Source organism: Oncorhynchus keta, chromosome 6 (assembly GCF_023373465.1).
Source record: "Oncorhynchus keta strain PuntledgeMale-10-30-2019 chromosome 6, Oket_V2, whole genome shotgun sequence".
In the NCBI taxonomy this organism is placed as follows: Eukaryota; Metazoa; Chordata; class Actinopteri; order Salmoniformes; family Salmonidae; genus Oncorhynchus; species Oncorhynchus keta.
This window is the reverse complement of record NC_068426.1, coordinates 34,052,793-34,074,058: the sequence shown is the minus strand read 5'-3', so window position 1 is coordinate 34,074,058 and position 21,266 is coordinate 34,052,793. Positions and strand designations below refer to the sequence as shown.

Below are 21,266 nucleotides of genomic sequence, written 5' to 3'. Positions count from 1 at the left end.
CTGTGTCCTTTGTACCATCTGTTCTTAATGTTTGGTGTCCAGTAGATGGCAATGAACAGACCACTGGGACATTAGGCAGAGCACAGTGTCAATAATAACAAGTTTATTGATTATGGAAAGTGAGCATGTCAACCAGTCTGCTAGTCTAGCATTACATTAGTTAGTTCCTAATGAGTATAAAACCGGTACCATACGGGGGGGCTTTTACAAATACCTTAAAATAGTTCATATTTGAAACCCAATATGCTTTCCCTACTTGAAGTGAGCTGTTCTGTAAGCAACTGAGAACCCACTGTACAGATTACAGCTAGGTGTAATGCATCATTAAACTAATTTAATAGGATCAATCACAGAAATTACTTTGGCATACAAACTGACATCAACTTAAGCTGCATGGTTATATAAAAATGTTACAATTATCAATTCCAGTTGGGAGAACTCCCTCTTATACCAGTATACAAAACCACTAAAGTGTGTAGTAAGATACATATCCACCCCAAATGTTTATCTCCTTATGAACACAAGACTAGGAATGTACCATGAACTTTTTCACACGTGAACTCACATCCTCCCAGCCAGCTGGAAAGAACATGCAAGACTAATCGATTAGTTGATTTTAAAATATTTACGATGCCATGCAGTACATTTTGAATTTAAATGAAAATATACTATTTGTATAGTTCTGTTGCTGGACCAGGACTTCTTCCGTTAGAAGCATAGGAACTTGAGCTAACTATGTTATACCAACCTCTGCACACACCCTTCTGAGGGACCTTTAGCTTACAAAAACATACTGAAAGTTAGCATATCTACTAGTAAGACGGTTAGGTTTAGCTATGTGTTCAGAAAGTTAGTCTTGGAATTATACTAAAAGAGAACCAACCCCTAATGTCCAGGCTGTAGTCACTGGACAGAGTCCGTCTGTGAGAGCGGAGAGCCTCTGAGAAGCTGGTCAGAGGACGTTTCCCTCAGTTACTGACAGAGGGGCTGTAATTGGTTAGGTCACCAACCCTCATTGGGTCAACCCTTCAGTGTGCCACAGGTCAAAAGGTAGGGAAGGTCATCCATGGCGTTTCTATGGAGACAGACCACCTCACTGCATGATGAAGCCAGTCCTGGGGGGCAGATGTGGAGAGTGAGATATGGGGTGTTGCTGGGAGGTTTGAAGGTAGGGCTCGGGCATGTAAGGGCAGCTGGGGAAAGGCATTGGGGGATAGGGGGTGACTGGATAGGGTAGGCCGCTGTGCTGAGGGGAGGAAGAAGAGGCAGCTCGTGTGGATTGGGGGGAGGGGGCCCCATTGGTAGAGGGGAGGTCCTGGGGTCGGCTAATCTGGGGGGGCCGAGTGAGACCCTTCAGCGCCAGCTCTCGGAGTTTGTCAATCTTGACGCGGCGCAGGTGAGCGAGATGGCGCCTCTGCTGGTAGTCGTCGATAAAGCAGTCGAGAGGCAGCTCTCCATCCAGGAACGAGTCTGCCATGTTCTACACAGGGACGGCACAAGCAAACACACTTAAACTAACACACGTCAACACAAAATACCTTAGAGTGAGTATTATTGTACGTGTAGCAGGGGTGGAAATAAGGCTGTACGGTATCCCGGGCAAAATAAATAGTGAGGGTATGCGATACTGGTAAAACATGAACCTATCACAATAATTAAAACAAAAAGTCAAGAAAACTGTGGGCTATTTACACTCCTTTTTTATCATTACCGCATGTCTGAGGCATGAAAAATGCAAATGGATTTGAAAACAAGTGGTATAGCCTACACTCCAAAATCCGAAGTGGTTAAATGAAAACACTGACATTTTGCCAAGGCAGAGAGGAGTGGCCAATACACAGACGTGCACGGACTGAAGGGACAAACAATCGCCAAATGTCATTACACTTTTTGGTGTTTTGTGTAACATGTCTCGTTCCATTCACCACTGTGTGGAGAATGGAATGTGTGAACGTGCGCATGTAGCCTCGTAAAGCCCTTTGAAGTGATTGTTTGACAACCAGATAAAAAAACATGACGTTGTGTTTATGCCCCAATAAAAAGGTCATACATTTTAAAAGTGAAATGACAAGTTTTTATGACAAGGCCCACAGGGATCCTATTGAATTAATATGGATTTTATATCAGATCGGTAAACTGTCAGAGCAGCTTACCGATCGCTGCAGCTGTAAACAGCCCATCTGTAAATAGCCCAACCACCTACCTCATCCCCATATTCGTTTTAGTTTTTCTGCTCTTTTGCACACCAGTACTTCTACTTGCACATCCTCATCCCACATCTATCACTCCAGTGTCAATAGCTAAATTGTAATTAGTTCGCCACTATTTATTGCCTTAGCTCCTTACTTCATTTGCACACACTGTATATTTCTATTGTGTTATTGACTGTACAATTGTTTATCCCATGTTTTTGTCGCACTGCTTTGCTTCATCTTGGCCAGGTCGCAGTTGTAAATGAGAACTTGTTCTCAACTGGCCTACCTGGTTAAATAAAGGTGAAATAAAAATGAAATAAAAAATACATAATTCTATGATTAGACCCATAAAGAAAAAATGTTGGTGCACGTGCAAATATAGGAGATTTTGTACCGGGAAGAAATGAATTCTACTTTCACCCCCGAGTGTGTACATGACTGTATTGATCTGTGTTCGTGTGTAGTTGTGAGAGTGTATTGTAGCATAAGTGTAATTGTGAGTGTATTATTGTGTGTCTCTCACCTCAGTCTCTTCCTCTATCTTGGCTCCCTCAGCTTGCAGCAGAGCCAGCAGAATGTCCAGAGAACTGTTCTCTGTACCAGGGTCTGAGAGAGAGAGAGAGAAACAGTTAGAAAACACTAAAACAAACACTGATCACCACACAGTGAATCACTGTCCTGAATCTAAGTGGTGACCTGATTTCTGGGGCAGGGCTGGAATGTGACCGGACTACAGTAGCTGGCTGACTGGGCCATTCAAAGGACACAAAGCAGCATTGAGTACAGGAACGCCAGGGGTATCAGGTAACAGCTGACTGACACAGTGATCACTAGATGGCCATGCTAGAAAGGACAAAGAAAAGATCAAGCACATATAATATCTGTTCTTGATTTAAGGGTTAATAATGTGAGGGCTTAGTTTGGTGGTGGAAACTGGTTAGAAAGTCGGGCCGGGAGGATCGCGATACTTGTTAGTACTGTGGAAAGAAAACAAAACATGCAGCAGATTTAGCTTCTTTAGGAAAACAGCCCTAATGTTGGAAACAAAAATAATTATGTTGTCATCCAGAGTCACATTTATTTATTTTCCAAACTATAAAATCACAAAATATTTTACATACAGCAGGTTTTTAAAAGACCAAAGAGTTTGGCCTGCTTCGTGTTTGAATTTTTGACATGGGGGAAGAAAGAAAAAAACCATTGCAATACTGGTATCGTCACAGCCATTTTAGAAAGGCTGTGTGCTTCCCTCCTATCGTGGCCATGTTGTGACAACCCGAATGACAGAGGATTAGTATCTTGGAACGACAACTGACTGAACTGGCTAGACCAGACAGACATGTAGCTGGTAGAAAACAGTCAGCTACCAACACAGACACAGAGAGAGAAAGACTAGACTTTCAGAGAGCAAGAGTGCACAGATTGAGATGTAGAGAGAGACTGGTACACGCTGTGGACTTAGTAATGTGGACTAGCTAGGGCTCTTACAGAGTGTAGACTTGCTAGGGTAGCGTGCTAGGGCTCTTACCAAGTGTGGACTAGTTACTAAGGCTCTTACATAGTGTGGACTTGCTAGGGTAGCGTGCTAGGGCTCTTACCAAGTGTGGACTAGTTACTAAGGCTCTTACCAAGTGTGGACTATTTACTAAGGCTCTTACCGAGTGTGGACTTGCTAGGGTAGCGTGCTAGGGCTCTTACCAAGTGTGCACTAGTTACTAAGGCTCTTACAGAGTGTGGACTTGTTAGGGTAGCGTGCTAGGGCTCTTACCAAGTGTGGACTAGATACTAAGGCTCTTACCAAGTGTGGACTAGTTACTAAGGCTCTTACAGAGTGTGGACTTGCTAGGGTAGCGTGCTAGGGCTCTTACCAAGTGTGGACTAGTTACTCAGGCTCTTACCAAGTGTGGACTAGTTACTAAGGCTCTTACAGAGTGTGGACTTGCTAGGGTAGCGTGCTAGGGCTCTTACCAAGTGTGGAATAGTTACTAAGGCTCTTACAGAGTGTGGACTTGCTAGGGTAGCGTACTAGGGCTCTTACCAAGTGTGGACTAGTTACTCAGGCTCTTACAGAGTGTGGACTTGCTAGGGCTCTTACCAAGTGTGGACTAGTTACTAAGGCTCTTACAGAGTGTGGACTTGCTAGGGTAGCGTGCTAGGGCTCTTACCAAGTGTGGACTAGTTACTAAGGCTCTTACAGAGTGTGGACTTGCTAGGGCTCTTACCAAGTGTGGACTAGTTACTAAGGCTCTTACAGAGTGTGGACTTGCTAGGGCAGCGTGCTAGGGCTCTTACCAAATGTGGACTAGTTACTAAGGCTCTTACAGAGTGTGGACTTGCTAGGGTAGCGTGCTAGGGCTCTTACCAAGTGTGGAATAGTTACTAAGGCTCTTACCAAGTGTGGACTATTTACTAAGGCTCTTACCGAGTGTGGACTTGCTAGGGTAGCGTGCTAGGGCTCTTACCAAGTGTAAACTAGTTACTAAGGCTCTTACAGAGTGTGGACTTGCTAGGGTAGCGTACTAGGACTCTTACCAAGTGTGGACTAGTTACTAAGGCTCTTACAGAGTGTGGACTTGCTAGGGTAGCGTGCTAGGGCTCTTACCAAGTGTGGACTAGTTACTAAGGCTCTTACAGAGTGTGGGCTTGCTAGGGTAGCGTGCTAGGGCTCTTACCAAGTGTGGACTAGTTACTAAGGCTCTTACAGAGTGTGGACTTGCTAGGGTAGCGTGCTAGGGCTCTTACCAAGTGTGGACTAGTTACTCAGGCTCTTACCAAGTGTGGACTAGTTACTCAGGCTCTTACAGAGTGTGGACTTGCTAGGGTAGAGTGCTAGGGCTCTTACCAAGTGTGGACTAGTTACTAAGGCTCTTACCAAGTGTGGACTAGTTACTAAGGCTCTTACAGAGTGTGGACTTGCTAGGGTAGCGTGCTAGGGCTCTTACCAAGTGTGGACTAGTTACTAAGGCTCTTACAGAGTGTGGACTTGCTAGGGTAGTGTGCTAGGGCTCTTACCAAGTGTGGACTAGTTACTCAGGCTCTTACAGAGTGTGGACTTGCTAGGGCTCTTACCAAGTGTGGACTAGTTACTAAGGAGTTACAGAGTGTGGACTTGCTAGGGCTCTTACAAGTGTGGACTAGTTACTAAGGCTCTTACCAAGTGTGGACTAGTTACTAAGGCTCTTACCAAGTGTGGACTAGTTACTAAGGCTCTTACCAAGTGTGGACTAGTTACTAAGGCTCTTACAGAGTGTGGACTTGCTAGGGTAGCGTGCTAGGGCTCTTACCAAGTGTGGACTAGTTACTAAGGCTCTTACAGAGTGTGGACTTGCTAGGGTAGTGTGCTAGGGCTCTTACCAAGTGTGGACTAGTTACTCAGGCTCTTACAGAGTGTGGACTTGCTAGGGCTCTTACCAAGTGTGGACTAGATACTAAGGCTCTTACCAAGTGTGGACTAGTTACTAAGGCTCTTACAGAGTGTGGACTTGCTAGGGTAGCGTGCTAGGGCTCTTACCAAGTGTGGACTAGTTACTCAGGCTCTTACAGAGTGTGGGCTTGCTAGGGCTCTTACCAAGTGTGGACTAGTTACTAAGGCTCTTACAGAGTGTGGACTTGCTAGGGTAGCGTGCTAGGGCTCTTACCAAGTGTGCACTAGTTACTAAGGCTCTTACAGAGTGTGGACTTGCTGGGGTAGCGTGCTAGGGCTCTTACCAAGTGTGGACTAGTTACTAAGGCTCTTACAGAGTGTGGACTTGCTAGGGTAGCGTGCTAGGGCTCTTACCAAGTGTGGACTAGTTACTAAGGCTCTTACAGAGTGTGGACTTGCTAGGGTAGCGTGCTAGGGCTCTTACCAAGTGTGGACTAGTTACTAAGGCTCTTACCAAGTGTGGACTATTTACTAAGGCTCTTACCGAGTGTGGACTTGCTAGGGTAGCGTGCTAGGGCTCTTACCAAGTGTAAACTAGTTACTAAGGCTCTTACAGAGTGTGGACTTGCTAGGGTAGCGTGCTAGGGCTCTTACCAAGTGTGGACTAGTTACTAAGGCTCTTACAGAGTGTGGACTTGCTAGGGTAGCGTGCTAGGGCTCTTACCAAGTGTGGACTAGTTACTAAGGCTCTTACAGAGTGTGGACTTGCTAGGGTAGCGTGCTAGGGCTCTTACCAAGTGTGGACTAGTTACTAAGGCTCTTACAGAGTGTGGACTTGCTAGGGTAGTGTGCTAGGGCTCTTACCAAGTGTGGACTAGTTACTCAGGCTCTTACCAATTGTGGACTAGTTACTAAGGCTCTTACAGAGTGTGGACTTGCTAGGGTAGCGTGCTAGGGCTCTTAGCAAGTGTGGACTAGTTACTAAGGCTCTTACAGAGTGTGGACTTGCTAGGGTAGCGTGCTAGGGCTCTTACCAAGTGTGGACTAGTTACTAAGGCTCTTACAGAGTGTGGACTTGCTAGGGTAGCGTGCTAGGGCTCTTACCAAGTGTGGACTAGTTACTAAGGCTCTTACAGAGTGTGGACTTGCTAGGGTAGCGTGCTAGGGCTCTTACCAAGTGTGGACTAGTTACTAAGGCTCTTACAGAGTGTGGACTTGCTAGGGTAGCGTGCTAGGGCTCTTACCAAGTGTGGACTAGTTACTAAGGCTCTTACAGAGTGTGGACTTGCTAGGGTAGCGTGCTAGGGCTCTTACAGAGTGTGGACTAGTTACTAAGGCTCTTACAGAGTGTGGACTTGCTAGGGTAGCGTACTAGGGCTCTTACAGAGTGTGGACTAGTTACTAAGGCTCTTACAGAGTGTGGACTTGTTAGGGCTCTTACCAAGTGTGGACTAGTTACTAAGGCTCTTACAGAGTGTGGGCTTGCTAGGGCTCTTACCAAGTGTGGACTAGTTACTAAGGCTCTTACAGAGTGTGGACTTGCTAGGGTAGCGTGCTAGGGCTCTTACCAAGTGTGGACTAGTTACTAAGGCTCTTACAGAGTGTGGACTTGCTAGGGTAGCGTGCTAGGGCTCTTACCAAGTGTGGACTAGTTACTAAGGCTCTTACAGAGTGTGGACTTGTTAGGGTAGCGTGCTAGGGCTCTTACCAAGTGTGGACTAGTTACTCAGGCTCTTACAGAGTGTGGGCTTGCTAGGGCTCTTACCAAGTGTAAACTAGTTACTAAGGCTCTTACAGAGTGTGGACTTGCTAGGGTAGCGTGCTAGGGCTCTTACAGAGTGTGGACTAGTTACTCAGGCTCTTACAGAGTGTGGACTTGTTAGGGCTCTTACCAAGTGTGGACTAGTTACTAAGGCTCTTACAGAGTGTGGACTTGCTAGGGTAGCGTGCTAGGGCTCTTACCAAGTGTGGACTAGTTACTAAGGCTCTTACAGAGTGTGGACTTGCTAGGGTAGCGTGCTAGGGCTCTTACCAAGTGTGGAATAGTTACTAAGGCTCTTACAGAGTGTGGACTTGCTAGGGTAGCGTACTAGGGCTCTTACCAAGTGTGGACTAGTTACTAAGGCTCTTACAGAGTGTGGACTTGCTAGGGTAGCGTGCTAGGGCTCTTACCAAGTGTGGACTAGTTACTAAGGCTCTTACAGAGTGTGGACTTGTTAGGGCTCTTACCAAGTGTGGACTAGTTACTAAGGCTCTTACAGAGTGTGGACTTGTTAGGGCTCTTACCAAGTGTGGACTAGTTACTAAGGCTCTTACAGAGTGTGGACTTGCTAGGGTAGCGTGCTAGGGCTCTTACCAAGTGTGGAATAGTTACTAAGGCTCTTACAGAGTGTGGACTTGCTAGGGTAGCGTACTAGGGCTCTTACCAAGTGTGGACTAGTTACTAAGGCTCTTACAGAGTGTGGACTTGCTAGGGTAGCGTGCTAGGGCTCTTACCAAGTGTGGAATAGTTACTAAGGCTCTTACAGAGTGTGGACTTGCTAGGGTAGCGTACTAGGGCTCTTACCAAGTGTGCACTAGTTACTAAGGCTCTTACCAAGTGTGGACTATTTACTAAGGCTCTTACCGAGTGTGGACTTGCTAGGGTAGCGTGCTAGGGCTCTTACCAAGTGTAAACTAGTTACTAAGGCTCTTACAGAGTGTGGACTTGCTAGGGTAGCGTGCTAGGGCTCTTACCAAGAGTGCACTAGTTACTAAGGCTCTTACCAGAGTGTGGACTAGTTACTCAGGCTCTTACCAAGTGTGGACTAGTTACTAAGGCTCTTACCAAGTGTGGACTAGTTACTAAGGCTCTTACCAAGTGTGGACTAGTTACTAAGGCTCTTACAGAGTGTGGACTTGCTAGGGTCGCGTGCTAGGGCTCTTACCAAGTGTGGACTAGTTACTAAGGCTCTTACAGAGTGTGGACTTGCTAGGGCTCTTACCAAGTGTGGAATAGTTACTAAGGCTCTTACAGAGTGTGGACTTGCTAGGGTAGCGTGCTAGGGCTCTTACCAAGTGTGCACTAGTTACTAAGGCTCTTACAGAGTGTGGACTTGCTGGGGTAGCGTGCCAGGGCTCTTACCAAGTGTGGACTAGTTACTAAGGCTCTTACAGAGTGTGGACTTGCTAGGGCAGCGTGCTAGGGCTCTTACCAAATGTGGACTAGTTACTAAGGCTCTTACAGAGTGTGGACTTGCTAGGGTAGCGTGCTAGGGCTCTTACCAAGTGTGGAATAGTTACTAAGGCTCTTACCAAGTGTGGACTATTTACTAAGGCTCTTAGGCTCGAGTGTGGACTTGCTAGGGTAGCGTGCTAGGGCTCTTACCAAGTGTGTAAACTAGTTACTAAGGCTCTTACAGAGTGTGGACTTGCTTGGGTAGCGTGCTAGGGCTCTTACCAAGTGTGGACTAGTTACTAAGGCTCTTACAGAGTGTGGACTTGCTAGGGTAGCGTGCCAGGGCTCTTACCAAGTGTGGACTAGTTACTAAGGCTCTTACAGAGTGTGGACTTGCTAGGGTAGCGTGCTAGGGCTCTTACCAAGTGTGGACTAGTTACTAAGGCTCTTACAGAGTGTGGACTTGCTAGGGTAGTGTGCTAGGGCTCTTACCAAGTGTGGACTAGTTACTCAGGCTCTTACCAAGTGTGGACTAGTTACTATGGCTCTTACAGAGTGTGGACTTGCTAGGGTAGCGTGCTAGGGCTCTTAGCAAGTGTGGACTAGTTACTAAGGCTCTTACAGAGTGTGGACTTGCTAGGGTAGCGTGCTAGGGCTCTTACCAAGTGTGGACTAGTTACTAAGGCTCTTACAGAGTGTGGACTTGCTAGGGTAGCGTGCTAGGGCTCTTACCAAGTGTGGACTAGTTACTAAGGCTCTTACAGAGTGTGGACTTGCTAGGGTAGCGTGCTAGGGCTCTTACCAAGTGTGGACTAGTTACTAAGGCTCTTACAGAGTGTGGGCTTGCTAGGGTAGCGTGCTAGGGCTCTTACCAAGTGTGCACTAGTTACCAAGGCTCTTACAGAGTGTGGACTTGCTAGGGTAGCATGCTAGGGCTCTTACCAAGTGTGGACTAGTTACTCAGGCTCTTACAGAGTGTGGACTTGCTAGGGCTCTTACCAAGTGTGGACTAGATACTAAGGCTCTTACAGAGTGTGGACTAGTTACTCAGGCTCTTACAGAGTGTGGACTTGCTAGGGCTCTTACCAAGTGTGGACTAGTTACTAAGGCTCTTACAGAGTGTGGTCTTGCTAGGGTAGCGTGCTAGGGCTCTTACCAAGTGTGGACTAGTTACTAAGGCTCTTACAGAGTGTGGACTTGCTAGGGTAGCGTGCTAGGGCTCTTACCAAGTGTGGACTAGTTACTAAGGCTCTTACAGAGTGTGGACTTGCTAGGGTAGCGTGCTAGGGCTCTTACCAAGTGTGAACTAGTTACTAAGGCTCTTACAGAGTGTGGACTTGCTAGGGTAGCGTGCTAGGGCTCTTACCAAGTGTGGACTAGTTACTAAGGCTCTTACAGAGTGTGGACTTGCTAGGGTAGCGTGCTAGGGCTCTTACCAAGTGTGGACTAGTTACTCAGGCTCTTACCAAGTGTGGACTAGTTACTAAGGCTCTTACAGAGTGTGGACTTGCTAGGGTAGCGTGCTAGGGCTCTTACCAAGTGTGGAATAGTTACTAAGGCTCTTACAGAGTGTGGACTTGCTAGGGTAGCGTACTAGGGCTCTTACCAAGTGTGGACTAGTTACTAAGGCTCTTACAGAGTGTGGACTTGCTAGGGTAGCGTGCTAGGGCTCTTACCAAGTGTGGACTAGTTACTAAGGCTCTTACAGAGTGTGGACTTGCTAGGGTAGCGGCTAGGGCTCTTACCAGAGTGTGGACTAGTTACTCAGGCTCTTACAGAGTGTGGACTTGCTAGGGCTCTTACCAAGTGTGGACTAGTTACTAAGGCTCTTACAGAGTGTGGACTAGTTACTCAAGGACTACTAAGGCTCTTACAGAGTGTGGACTTGCTAGGGCTCTTACCAAGTGTGGACTAGTTACTAAGGCTCTTACAGAGTGTGGACTTGCTAGGGTAGCGTGCTAGGGCTCTTACCAAGTGTGGACTAGTTACTAAGGCTCTTACAGAGTGTGGACTTGCTAGGGTATCGTGCTAGGGCTCTTACCAAGTGTGGACTAGTTACTAAGGCTCTTACAGAGTGTGGACTTGCTAGGGTAGCGTGCTAGGGCTCTTACCAAGTGTGGACTAGTTACTAAGGCTCTTACAGAGTGTGGACTTGCTAGGGTAGCGTGCTAGGGCTCTTACCAAGTGTGGACTAGTTACTAAGGCTCTTACAGAGTGTGGACTTGCTAGGGTAGCGTGCTAGGGCTCTTACCAAGTGTGGACTAGTTACTAAGGCTCTTACAGAGTGTGGACTTGCTAGGGTAGCGTGCTAGGGCTCTTACCAAGTGTGGACTAGTTACTAAGGCTCTTACCAAGTGTGGACTAGTTACTAAGGCTCTTACAGAGTGTGGACTTGCTAGGGTAGCGTGCTAGGGCTCTTACCAAGTGTGGACTAGTTACTAAGGCTCTTACAGAGTGTGGACTTGCTAGGGTAGCGTGCTAGGGCTCTTACCAAGTGTGGACTAGTTACTAAGGCTCTTACAGAGTGTGGACTTGCTAGGGTAGCGTGCTAGGGCTCTTACCAAGTGTGGACTAGTTACTAAGGCTCTTACAGAGTGTGGACTTGCTAGGGTAGCGTGCTAGGGCTCTTACCAAGTGTGGACTAGTTACTCAGGCTCTTACAGAGTGTGGGCTTGCTAGGGCTCTTACCAAGTGTGGACTAGTTACTAAGGCTCTTACAGAGTGTGGACTTGCTAGGGTAGCGTGCTAGGGCTCTTACCAAGTGTGGACTAGTTACTAAGGCTCTTACAGAGTGTGGACTTGCTAGGGTAGCGTGCTAGGGCTCTTACCAAGTGTGGACTAGTTACTAAGGCTCTTACAGAGTGTGGACTTGCTAGGGTAGCGTGCTAGGGCTCTTACCAAGTGTGGACTAGTTACTAAGGCTCTTACAGAGTGTGGACTTGCTAGGGTAGCGTGCTAGGGCTCTTACCAAGTGTGGAATAGTTACTAAGGCTCTTACAGAGTGTGGACTTGCTAGGGTAGCGTACTAGGGCTCTTACCAAGTGTGGCACTAGTTACTAAGGCTCTTACCAAGTGTGGACTTGCTAGGGCTCTTAGGGCTCAAGTGTGGACTAGTTACTAAGGCTCTTACAGAGTGTGGACTTGCTAGGGTAGCGTGCTAGGGCTCTTACCAAGTGTGGAATAGTTACTAAGGCTCTTACAGAGTGTGGACTTGCTAGGGTAGCGTACTAGGGCTCTTACCAAGTGTGGACTAGTTACTAAGGCTCTTACAGAGTGTGGACTTGCTAGGGTAGCGTGCTAGGGCTCTTACCAAGTGTGGAATAGTTACTAAGGCTCTTACAGAGTGTGGACTTGCTAGGGTAGCGTACTAGGGCTCTTACCAAGTGTGCACTAGTTACTAAGGCTCTTACCAAGTGTGGACTAGTTACTAAGGCTCTTACAGAGTGTGGACTTGCTTGGGTAGCGTGCTAGGGCTCTTACCAAGTGTGGACTAGTTACTAAGGCTCTTACAGAGTGTGGACTTGCTAGGGTAGCGTGCTAGGGCTCTTACCAAGAGTGCACTAGTTACTAAGGCTCTTACCAAGTGTGGACTAGTTACTCAGGCTCTTACAGAGTGTGGACTTGCTAGGGCTCTTACCAAGTGTGGACTAGATACTAAGGCTCTTACCAAGTGTGGACTAGTTACTAAGGCTCTTACAGAGTGTGGACTTGCTAGGGTAGCGTGCTAGGGCTCTTACCAAGTGTGGACTAGTTACTCAGGCTCTTACAGAGTGTGGGCTTGCTAGGGCTCTTACCAAGTGTGGACTAGTTACTAAGGCTCTTACAGAGTGTGGACTTGCTAGGGTAGCGTGCTAGGGCTCTTACCAAGTGTGGACTAGTTACTAAGGCTCTTACAGAGTGTGGACTTGCTAGGGTAGCGTGCAGGGCTCTTACCAAGTGTGGACTAGTTACTAAGGCTCTTACAGAGTGTGGACTTGCTAGGGCAGCGTGCTAGGGCTCTTACCAAATGTGGACTAGTTACTAAGGCTCTTACAGAGTGTGGACTTGCTAGGGTAGCGTGCTAGGGCTCTTACCAAGTGTGGAATAGTTACTAAGGCTCTTACCAAGTGTGGACTATTTACTAAGGCTCTTACCGAGTGTGGACTTGCTAGGGTAGCGTGCTAGGGCTCTTACCAAGTGTAAACTAGTTACTAAGGCTCTTACAGAGTGTGGACTTGCTAGGGTAGCGTGCTAGGGCTCTTACCAAGTGTGGACTAGTTACTAAGGCTCTTACAGAGTGTGGACTTGCTAGGGTAGCGTGCTAGGGCTCTTACCAAGTGTGGACTAGTTACTAAGGCTCTTACAGAGTGTGGACTTGCTAGGGTAGCGTGCTAGGGCTCTTACCAAGTGTGGACTAGTTACTAAGGCTCTTACAGAGTGTGGACTTGCTAGGGTAGCGTGCTAGGGCTCTTACCAAGTGTGGACTAGTTACTAAGGCTCTTACCAAGTGTGGACTAGTTACTAAGGCTCTTACAGAGTGTGGACTTGCTAGGGTAGCGTGCTAGGGCTCTTACCAAGTGTGGACTAGTTACTAAGGCTCTTACAGAGTGTGGACTTGCTAGGGTAGCGTGCTAGGGCTCTTACCAAGTGTGGACTAGTTACTAAGGCTCTTACAGAGTGTGGACTTGCTAGGGTAGCGTGCTAGGGCTCTTACCAAGTGTGGACTAGTTACTAAGGCTCTTACAGAGTGTGGACTTGCTAGGGTAGCGTGCTAGGGCTCTTACCAAGTGTGGACTAGTTACTAAGGCTCTTACAGAGTGTGGACTTGCTAGGGTAGCGTGCTAGGGCTCTTACCAAGTGTGGACTAGTTACTCAGGCTCTTACAGAGTGTGGACTTGCTAGGGCTCTTACCAAGTGTGGACTAGATACTAAGGCTCTTACCAAGTGTGGACTAGTTACTAAGGCTCTTACAGAGTGTGGACTTGCTGGGGTAGCGTACTAGGGCTCTTACCAAGTGTGGACTAGTTACTAAGGCTCTTACAGAGTGTGGACTTGCTAGGGTAGCGTGCTAGGGCTCTTACCAAGTGTGGACTAGTTACTAAGGCTCTTACAGAGTGTGGACTTGCTAGGGTAGCGTGCTAGGGCTCTTACCAAGTGTGGACTAGTTACTAAGGCTCTTACAGAGTGTGGACTTGCTAGGGTAGCGTACTAGGGCTCTTACCAAGTGTGGACTAGTTACTAAGGCTCTTACAGAGTGTGGACTTGCTAGGGCTCTTACCAAGTGTGGACTAGATACTAAGGCTCTTACCAAGTGTGGACTAGTTACTAAGGATCTTACCAAGTGTGGACTAGTTACTAAGGCTCTTACAGAGTGTGGACTTGCTAGGGTAGCGTGCTAGGGCTCTTACCAAGTGTAAACTAGTTACTAAGGCTCTTACAGAGTGTGGACTTGCTAGGGTAGCTGCTAGGGCTCTTACCAAGTGTGCATTAGTTACTAAGGCTCTTACAGAGTGTGGACTTGCTAGGTAGCATGCTAGGGCTCTTACCAAGTGTGGACTAGTTACTAAGGCTCTTACCAAGTGTGGACTAGTTACTCAGGCTCTTACCAAGTGTGGACTGTTACTAAGGCTCTTACCAAGTGTGGACTAGTTACTAAGGCTCTTACCAAGTGTGGACTAGTTACTAAGGCTCTTACAGAGTGTGGACTTGCTAGGGTAGCGTGCTAGGGCTCTTACCAAGTGTGGGTTACTAGTTACTAAGGCTCTTACCAAGTGTGGACTAGTTACTAAGGCTCTTACAGAGTGTGGACTTGCTAGGGTAGCGTGCTAGGGCTCTTACCAAGTGTGCACTAGTTACTAAGGCTCTTACAAGTGTGGACTATTTACTAAGGCTCTTACAAGGCTCTTACAGAGTGTGGACTTGCTAGGGTAGCGTGCTAGGGCTCTTACCAAGTGTGGACTAGTTACTAAGGCTCTTACAGAGTGTGGACTTGCTTGGGTAGCGTGCTAGGGCTCTTACCAAGTGTGGACTAGTTACTCAGGCTCTTACCAAGTGTGGACTAGTTACTAAGGCTCTTACCAAGTGTGGACTAGTTACTAAGGCTCTTACCAAGTGTGGACTTGCTAGGGTAGCGTGCTAGGGCTTTTACAGAGTGTGGACTAGTTACTAAGGCTCTTACCAAGTGTGGACTAGTTACTAAGGCTCTTACAGAGTGTGGACTTGCTAGGGTAGCGTACTAGGGCTCTTACCAAGTGTGCACTAGTTACTAAGGCTCTTACCAAGTGTGGACTATTTACTAAGGCTCTTACCGAGTGTGGACTTGCTAGGGTAGCGTGCTAGGGCTCTTACCAAGTGTAAACTAGTTACTAAGGCTCTTACAGAGTGTGGACTTGCTAGGGTAGCGTGCTAGGGCTCTTACAGAGTGTGGACTAGTTACTCAGGCTCTTACAGAGTGTGGACTTGTTAGGGCTCTTACCAAGTGTGGACTAGTTACTAAGGCTCTTACAGAGTGTGGACTTGCTAGGGTAGCGTGCTAGGGCTCTTACCAAGTGTGGAATAGTTACTAAGGCTCTTACAGAGTGTGGACTTGCTAGGGTAGCGTACTAGGGCTCTTACCAAGTGTGGACTAGTTACTAAGGCTCTTACAGAGTGTGGACTTGCTAGGGTAGCGTGCTAGGGCTCTTACCAAGTGTGGAATAGTTACTAAGGCTCTTACAGAGTGTGGACTTGCTAGGGTAGCGTACTAGGGCTCTTACCAAGTGTGCACTAGTTACTAAGGCTCTTACCAAGTGTGGACTAGTTACTAAGGCTCTTACCAAGTGTGGACTAGTTACTAAGGCTCTTACAGAGTGTGGACTTGCTAGGGTAGCGTGCTAGGGCTCTTACCAAGTGTGGACTAGTTACTAAGGCTCTTACAGAGTGTGGACTTGCTAGGGTAGTGTGCTAGGGCTCTTACCAAGTGTGGACTAGTTACTCAGGCTCTTACAGAGTGTGGACTTGCTAGGGCTCTTACCAAGTGTGGACTAGATACTAAGGCTCTTACCAAGTGTGGACTAGTTACTAAGGCTCTTACAGAGTGTGGACTTGCTGGGGTAGCGTGCAGGGCTCTTACCAAGTGTGCACTAGTTACTAAGGCTCTTACAGAGTGTGGACTTGCTGGGGTAGCGTGCAGGGCTCTTACCAAGTGTGGACTAGTTACTAAGGCTCTTACAGAGTGTGGACTTGCTAGGGCAGCGTGCTAGGGCTCTTACCAAATGTGGACTAGTTACTAAGGCTCTTACAGAGTGTGGACTTGCTAGGGTAGCGTGCTAGGGCTCTTACCAAGTGTGGAATAGTTACTAAGGCTCTTACAGAGTGTGGACTTGCTAGGCTCTTACCAGAGGTAGCGTGCTAGGGCTCTTACCAAGTGTAAACTAGTTACTAAGGCTCTTACAGAGTGTGGACTTGCTTGGGTAGCGTGCTCGGGCTCTTACCAAGTGTGGACTAGTTACTAAGGCTCTTACAGAGTGTGGACTTGCTAGGGTAGCGTGCCAGGGCTCTTACCAAGTGTGGACTAGTTACTAAGGCTCTTATAGAGTGTGGACTTGCTAGGGTAGCGTGCTAGGGCTCTTACCAAGTGTGGACTAGTTACTAAGGCTCTTACCAATTGTGGACTAGTTACTAAGGCTCTTACAGAGTGTGGACTTGCTAGGGTAGTGTGCTAGGGCTCTTACCAAGTGTGGACTAGTTACTCAGGCTCTTACCAATTGTGGACTAGTTACTAAGGCTCTTACAGAGTGTGGACTTGCTAGGGTAGCGTGCTAAGGCTCTTAGCAAGTGTGGACTAGTTACTAAGGCTCTTACAGAGTGTGGACTTGCTAGGGTAGCGTGCTAGGGCTCTTAGCAAGTGTGGACTAGTTACTAAGGCTCTTACAGAGTGTGGACTTGCTAGGGTAGCGTGCTAGGGCTCTTACCAAGTGTGGACTAGTTACTAAGGCTCTTACAGAGTGTGGACTTGCTAGGGTAGCGTGCTAGGGCTCTTACCAAGTGTGGACTAGTTACTAAGGCTCCTACCGAGTGTGGACTTGCGTAGCTGGTAGTTGTCGTAGAGCTCCTGTAGGTGGCGGTAGCGTGAGGTGAGCTGGTTCTTCTGCAGGTCCAGTCTCGGCTGCAGCTGGAGGTTCTGTTCAGCCAGGCTGATGTTACTGCCTAGGGTCAGCTCCTTCACCTGCTGCACCTCACGCATCTATAACACACACCGTGACATAGACACACACACCGTACACACAGGGAGAGAGGTAAAAGGGAGATAAGGAGACAAGAGGGAAGGTGGGGTCAGTAGCACTAAACACAATACATGCAGACAGAGAGAGATCGACCCACCCAGACCTCCACGCCGTGGTATGTAGACCTATAGGTCAGGGACAAGCCAGCTTAGAGCCTAACCGCTGGAGGTTAAATATGAGTCTATTCTTATGGAGGACACTGATTACTCCATACCTTTATTGAGTGCTGTGTTTTAGACTTGCATGGCCCCAGCCCTGCACCGGCTCACTATAGAGTTCAGCAGGCTATCAGTGACGGTGTTTAAACTGTGTATGTCCTGTATTGATTTCACTGCCCTCAGAGCGATCAGAGCTCTGCTTTCTGCAGCGATACAATGCAGATATAGTAGCCTACGACCCGTGTGTCTATTACAGGGATTTATAATCTGCGTGTAGGTTTTTGGTGAAGGGGATTGTAAAGATATCAGTACTAATGAACTAAGCTATAATTAAATCATAAATAACATGGTTGGGATCGTATGGTGCCTTGCTGGCATCAAGCCAGAGTAGCAGGCACTAGACAGCCTTCCAGCCGTAGAGGCAGCCACAACCACAGATTTGCATCTCTGCTCACAGGTTGTTTGTGTAAATCTATTTCCACATTGGTGGGTAAGGACTAGCATCTTCCACCAGCGTCATGGTGGGGAGTCTCGATTCAGCCACATACAGTACCGGTCAAAAGTTTGGACACACCTAATCGTTTCCGTTTTTTTCTTTATTTGTACTATTTTCTTCATTGTAGAATAATAGTGAAGACATAAAAACTATGAAATAACACATTAAATCATGCAGTAACCCCCCAAAAAAAGTGTTCAACAAATCAAAATATATTTTCTATTTGAGATTCTTCAAAAGTAGTCACCCTTTGCCTTGATGACAGCTTTGCACACTCTTGGGATTCTCTCAACCAGCTTCATGAAGTAGTCACGTGGAATGCATTTCAATTAACAGGTGTGCCTTAAATGTTCATTTGTGCAATTTCTTTCCTTCTTAATAATGAGTTTGAGCCAATCAATTGTGTTGTGACAAGGTAGATACAGAAGATGGTGAAGGAAAAGCAGTCAACAAGTGCTCAGCATATGTGGGAACTCCTTTAAGACGGTTGGAAATGCATTCCTCAGGAAGCTGGTTGAGAGAATGTCAAGAATGTGCAAGTGTAGCCGATGTGAAATGGCTAGCTAGTTAGCAGTGGTGCGCGCTAGTGGCGTTTCAAATCGGTGACGTCACTTGCTCTGAGACCTTGAAGTAGTGGTTCCCCTTGCTCTGCAAGGGCCGCGGCTTTTGTGGAGCGATGGGTAACGATGCTTCGAGGGAGACTGTTGACGTGCGCAGAGCGTCCCTGGTTCGTGCCCAGGACGGGGCGAGGGCGGACGGACGTACAGTCTATACTGTCATCAAGGTAAAGGGTGGCTACTTTGAATAATATAAAATAAATGTGGATTTGTTTAACACTTTTTTGCTTACTATGTGCTTCCATATGTGTTATTTCATAGTTTTGATGTCTTCACTATTATTCTACAATGTAGAAAATAAAGAAAAACCCTTGATTGAGTCGGTGTGTCCAAAGTTGACTGGTACTGTACATGTCTACTGGATATACAAATACAGAAGATGAAGAAGCCAGAAGACAGATTTCCCAAAACCTACACTACACAAGGCTAGCTAGGGATGGAGAGAGGATGAACAACATAGTGGCAGAATGCTGTACACAGTTTTTGAAAACACTGACATCCGTCCTCTGCTCCAGCTTCTCCAACCTGTATATCGGTGGGGTTGGATACACATAGTCCATCTGTAAATAGCCCACCCAATTTACCTACCTCATCCCCATACTGTTTTTATTTATTTATTTGTATGCTCTTTTGCACACCAGTATCTACCTGCACATGACCATCTGATCATTTATCACTCCAGTGTTAATCTGCAAAATTGTAATTATTCGCCTACCCCCTCATGCCTTTTGCACACAATGTATATACTCTTTTTTCTACTGTGTTATTGACTTGTTTATTGTTTACTCCATGTGTAACTCTGTGTTGTTGTCTGTTCACACTGCTATGCTTTATCTTGGCCAGGTCGCAGTTGTAAATGAGAACTTGTTCTCAACTAGCCTACCTGGTTAAATAAAGGTGAAATAAAATTGTAAAAATAAAAAAAGAATATGACAAATGTCCATCTTGCATGGACTAATAACGTATATCTTATTTAACCAGATGTCAACCGGCTGTGAGAGGTGTTTATAGGGCTGGGCGATATGGCCAAAATATTATAGCACTCTATTAAAAAGAAATAAAAAATGACACTGGTGTTATTTGATGTTTTTTAATAAGAAATGTTCTAAATTTGCATTATGAGTAGTGTGTGACCCTAGGGTGGCAACACATACATTCTAAGGGATTTCAATGGGTCTTTCTCCATACGGATTGTTTCATACTGTTCAATTCAACTTCAACCCCAAAAGTCATAATTTTCATTAATTTCTGCATTTGAGATCATCTCCAGACTGCCACTTGGGCTGCACGATATGTGCAAGTAATCTGGGCCTTATTTTTAACCAAATGTTGCAATTTGACTTGCGATTTAGAGCAAAACACTTGGGTTAACTGTTGGAATCATCGGAATAGAATGTATATTCTAATTATATTGTTAGAATATAATGGTGGGCACTTTCAATACAGTGTTGTTTGACATGACAACGAATGAAAATACCAGGGAGGAGTTATTGTGACAGACTAGGAACCAATGAGTTGAGAGGGTGTTTCCTTGGGGACCCTATAATCTTTGGCAACCTTGTTTTTTTGGGGGGCTACATTGAATGGTGTTCTCTTAGCTACTTTATGTAGCTAACATATTCTTGCTTTGCGTTTGCCTCTAATTTAGAAGACACTGTTGCAGAAACAACATGCTGATTTAGGTCTACATCAGCATTATCATGCTGTATAGCTAATTACGCTTGCTCTGACTCAGTACATTTAATAGCTAGCTGGCGATTAGCATTAGCGGCTAACAAGATTTAGGAACAACTTTCTAACAAAAGACAAACTAGCTGTTTGCAGATGTAAGAAACAACATAACAGTGTAATTATAGAATGCTAGTGTATTTATATTAAGAAGCAACGTGACAACCGCATCGTTGTCATCAACAGTATTGCATATGCTGCATTGACCATGCAGACTGAATGCAAGTGTCCGGTGGTTGAGGAACATCAAATACGCTCCTTGAGTGACAGGGGGGCGTGGCTAGGTCCGTGTGGGAAAGCGGCATAGAGAGTGGAGATAGATGGCTCAAGTAGCGTAGTAAACTATAAAAATGGACGTTACACACTGCTTTTCACATTTAACAAACCAAACATTCAAATACCGGTATTGAGGGTCAAGTAAAAACCCAAACCGATCCGTGCATCAATACCGGTATACCGCCCAGCCCTAGGTGCTCTGTGTGCTAAATGTGTCAAAAATGATGACTAAAGAGGTGTGCTCCACCTAGGTTACTCAATTGGAAAACCTCCCAACTTTTCACAGATGTCGCAACTTCCAGAGAGCTGATGGTCGGTTGTCTTGTGTGTTCCCTTAGCATATAATAGGATCAAATACCACCACTACTAGGAACCATAAGACAGATCAGGGACCAGGTCCCCTCAAATCTGTTCAGTTCCTAAACGCGGGTGGGTCCATTACTTCTGTAAAAATGGGCATCAGATTGCATTTGTGCCTTAATGACAATGCCGCAATACCATTTGTAACCTGCTATATGTACACAAACAGGGTTATTGTCGAAAGTGATTCGACAATATAAATATTGTGCCAAATGTTGAGTACAGTACAAGGAGCACGCTTCTCAGCTGTGCTGCAAAGAGGTGGATGTTGATGAGCTTGCTCAATGCATTCAGAAGGAATTTATGAATGAAGCCAGGTCTGCCTGACGACATACATAAGTGCACAGCTAGCTAGATGTTTTGATTCTGGTTAGCGTTACTAGGGATAGCTAACGCTAGCGAAACACAATGGGAACTTACCTCGTCCATTTCTTTGACAATATCATTTAGTTTTTCATCGTCTTCAAGCAACTCGTTTAATTGAGTCATTGTGAATGAGCTGAATTTATCCGTGAGTTCTGCCATTTCACCCATGATGGTTGTTGTCTATCGATCCGTCTAGCTACAGTTGTTTCGGCTCAGAACAGAGAAGTGTTTGGATCACAAACCGGAAATAGAGACGATTTCTGGCAAATCAGAAGGGAGCAAAGAATCATGAAAATGGTTGTGGAA

General features: G+C 46.3%; 1 protein-coding gene across 1 annotated transcript; it reads right to left on the bottom strand.

The window, feature by feature from the left end:
* Positions 1-81: 81 nt before the first annotated feature.
* On the bottom strand, positions 82-21,228 carry LOC118385417 (vacuolar protein sorting-associated protein 37B-like). The gene is made up of 4 exons (XM_035772547.2): positions 21,015-21,228; positions 16,748-16,919; positions 2,719-2,801; positions 82-1,480 (listed from the first exon to the last, which is right to left on the bottom strand). Exons 1-4 carry the CDS (start codon positions 21,126-21,128, stop codon positions 1,094-1,096), a joined length of 756 nt encoding a protein of 251 aa, XP_035628440.1. The 5' UTR covers positions 21,129-21,228; the 3' UTR covers positions 82-1,093.
* Positions 21,229-21,266: the final 38 nt, after the last annotated feature.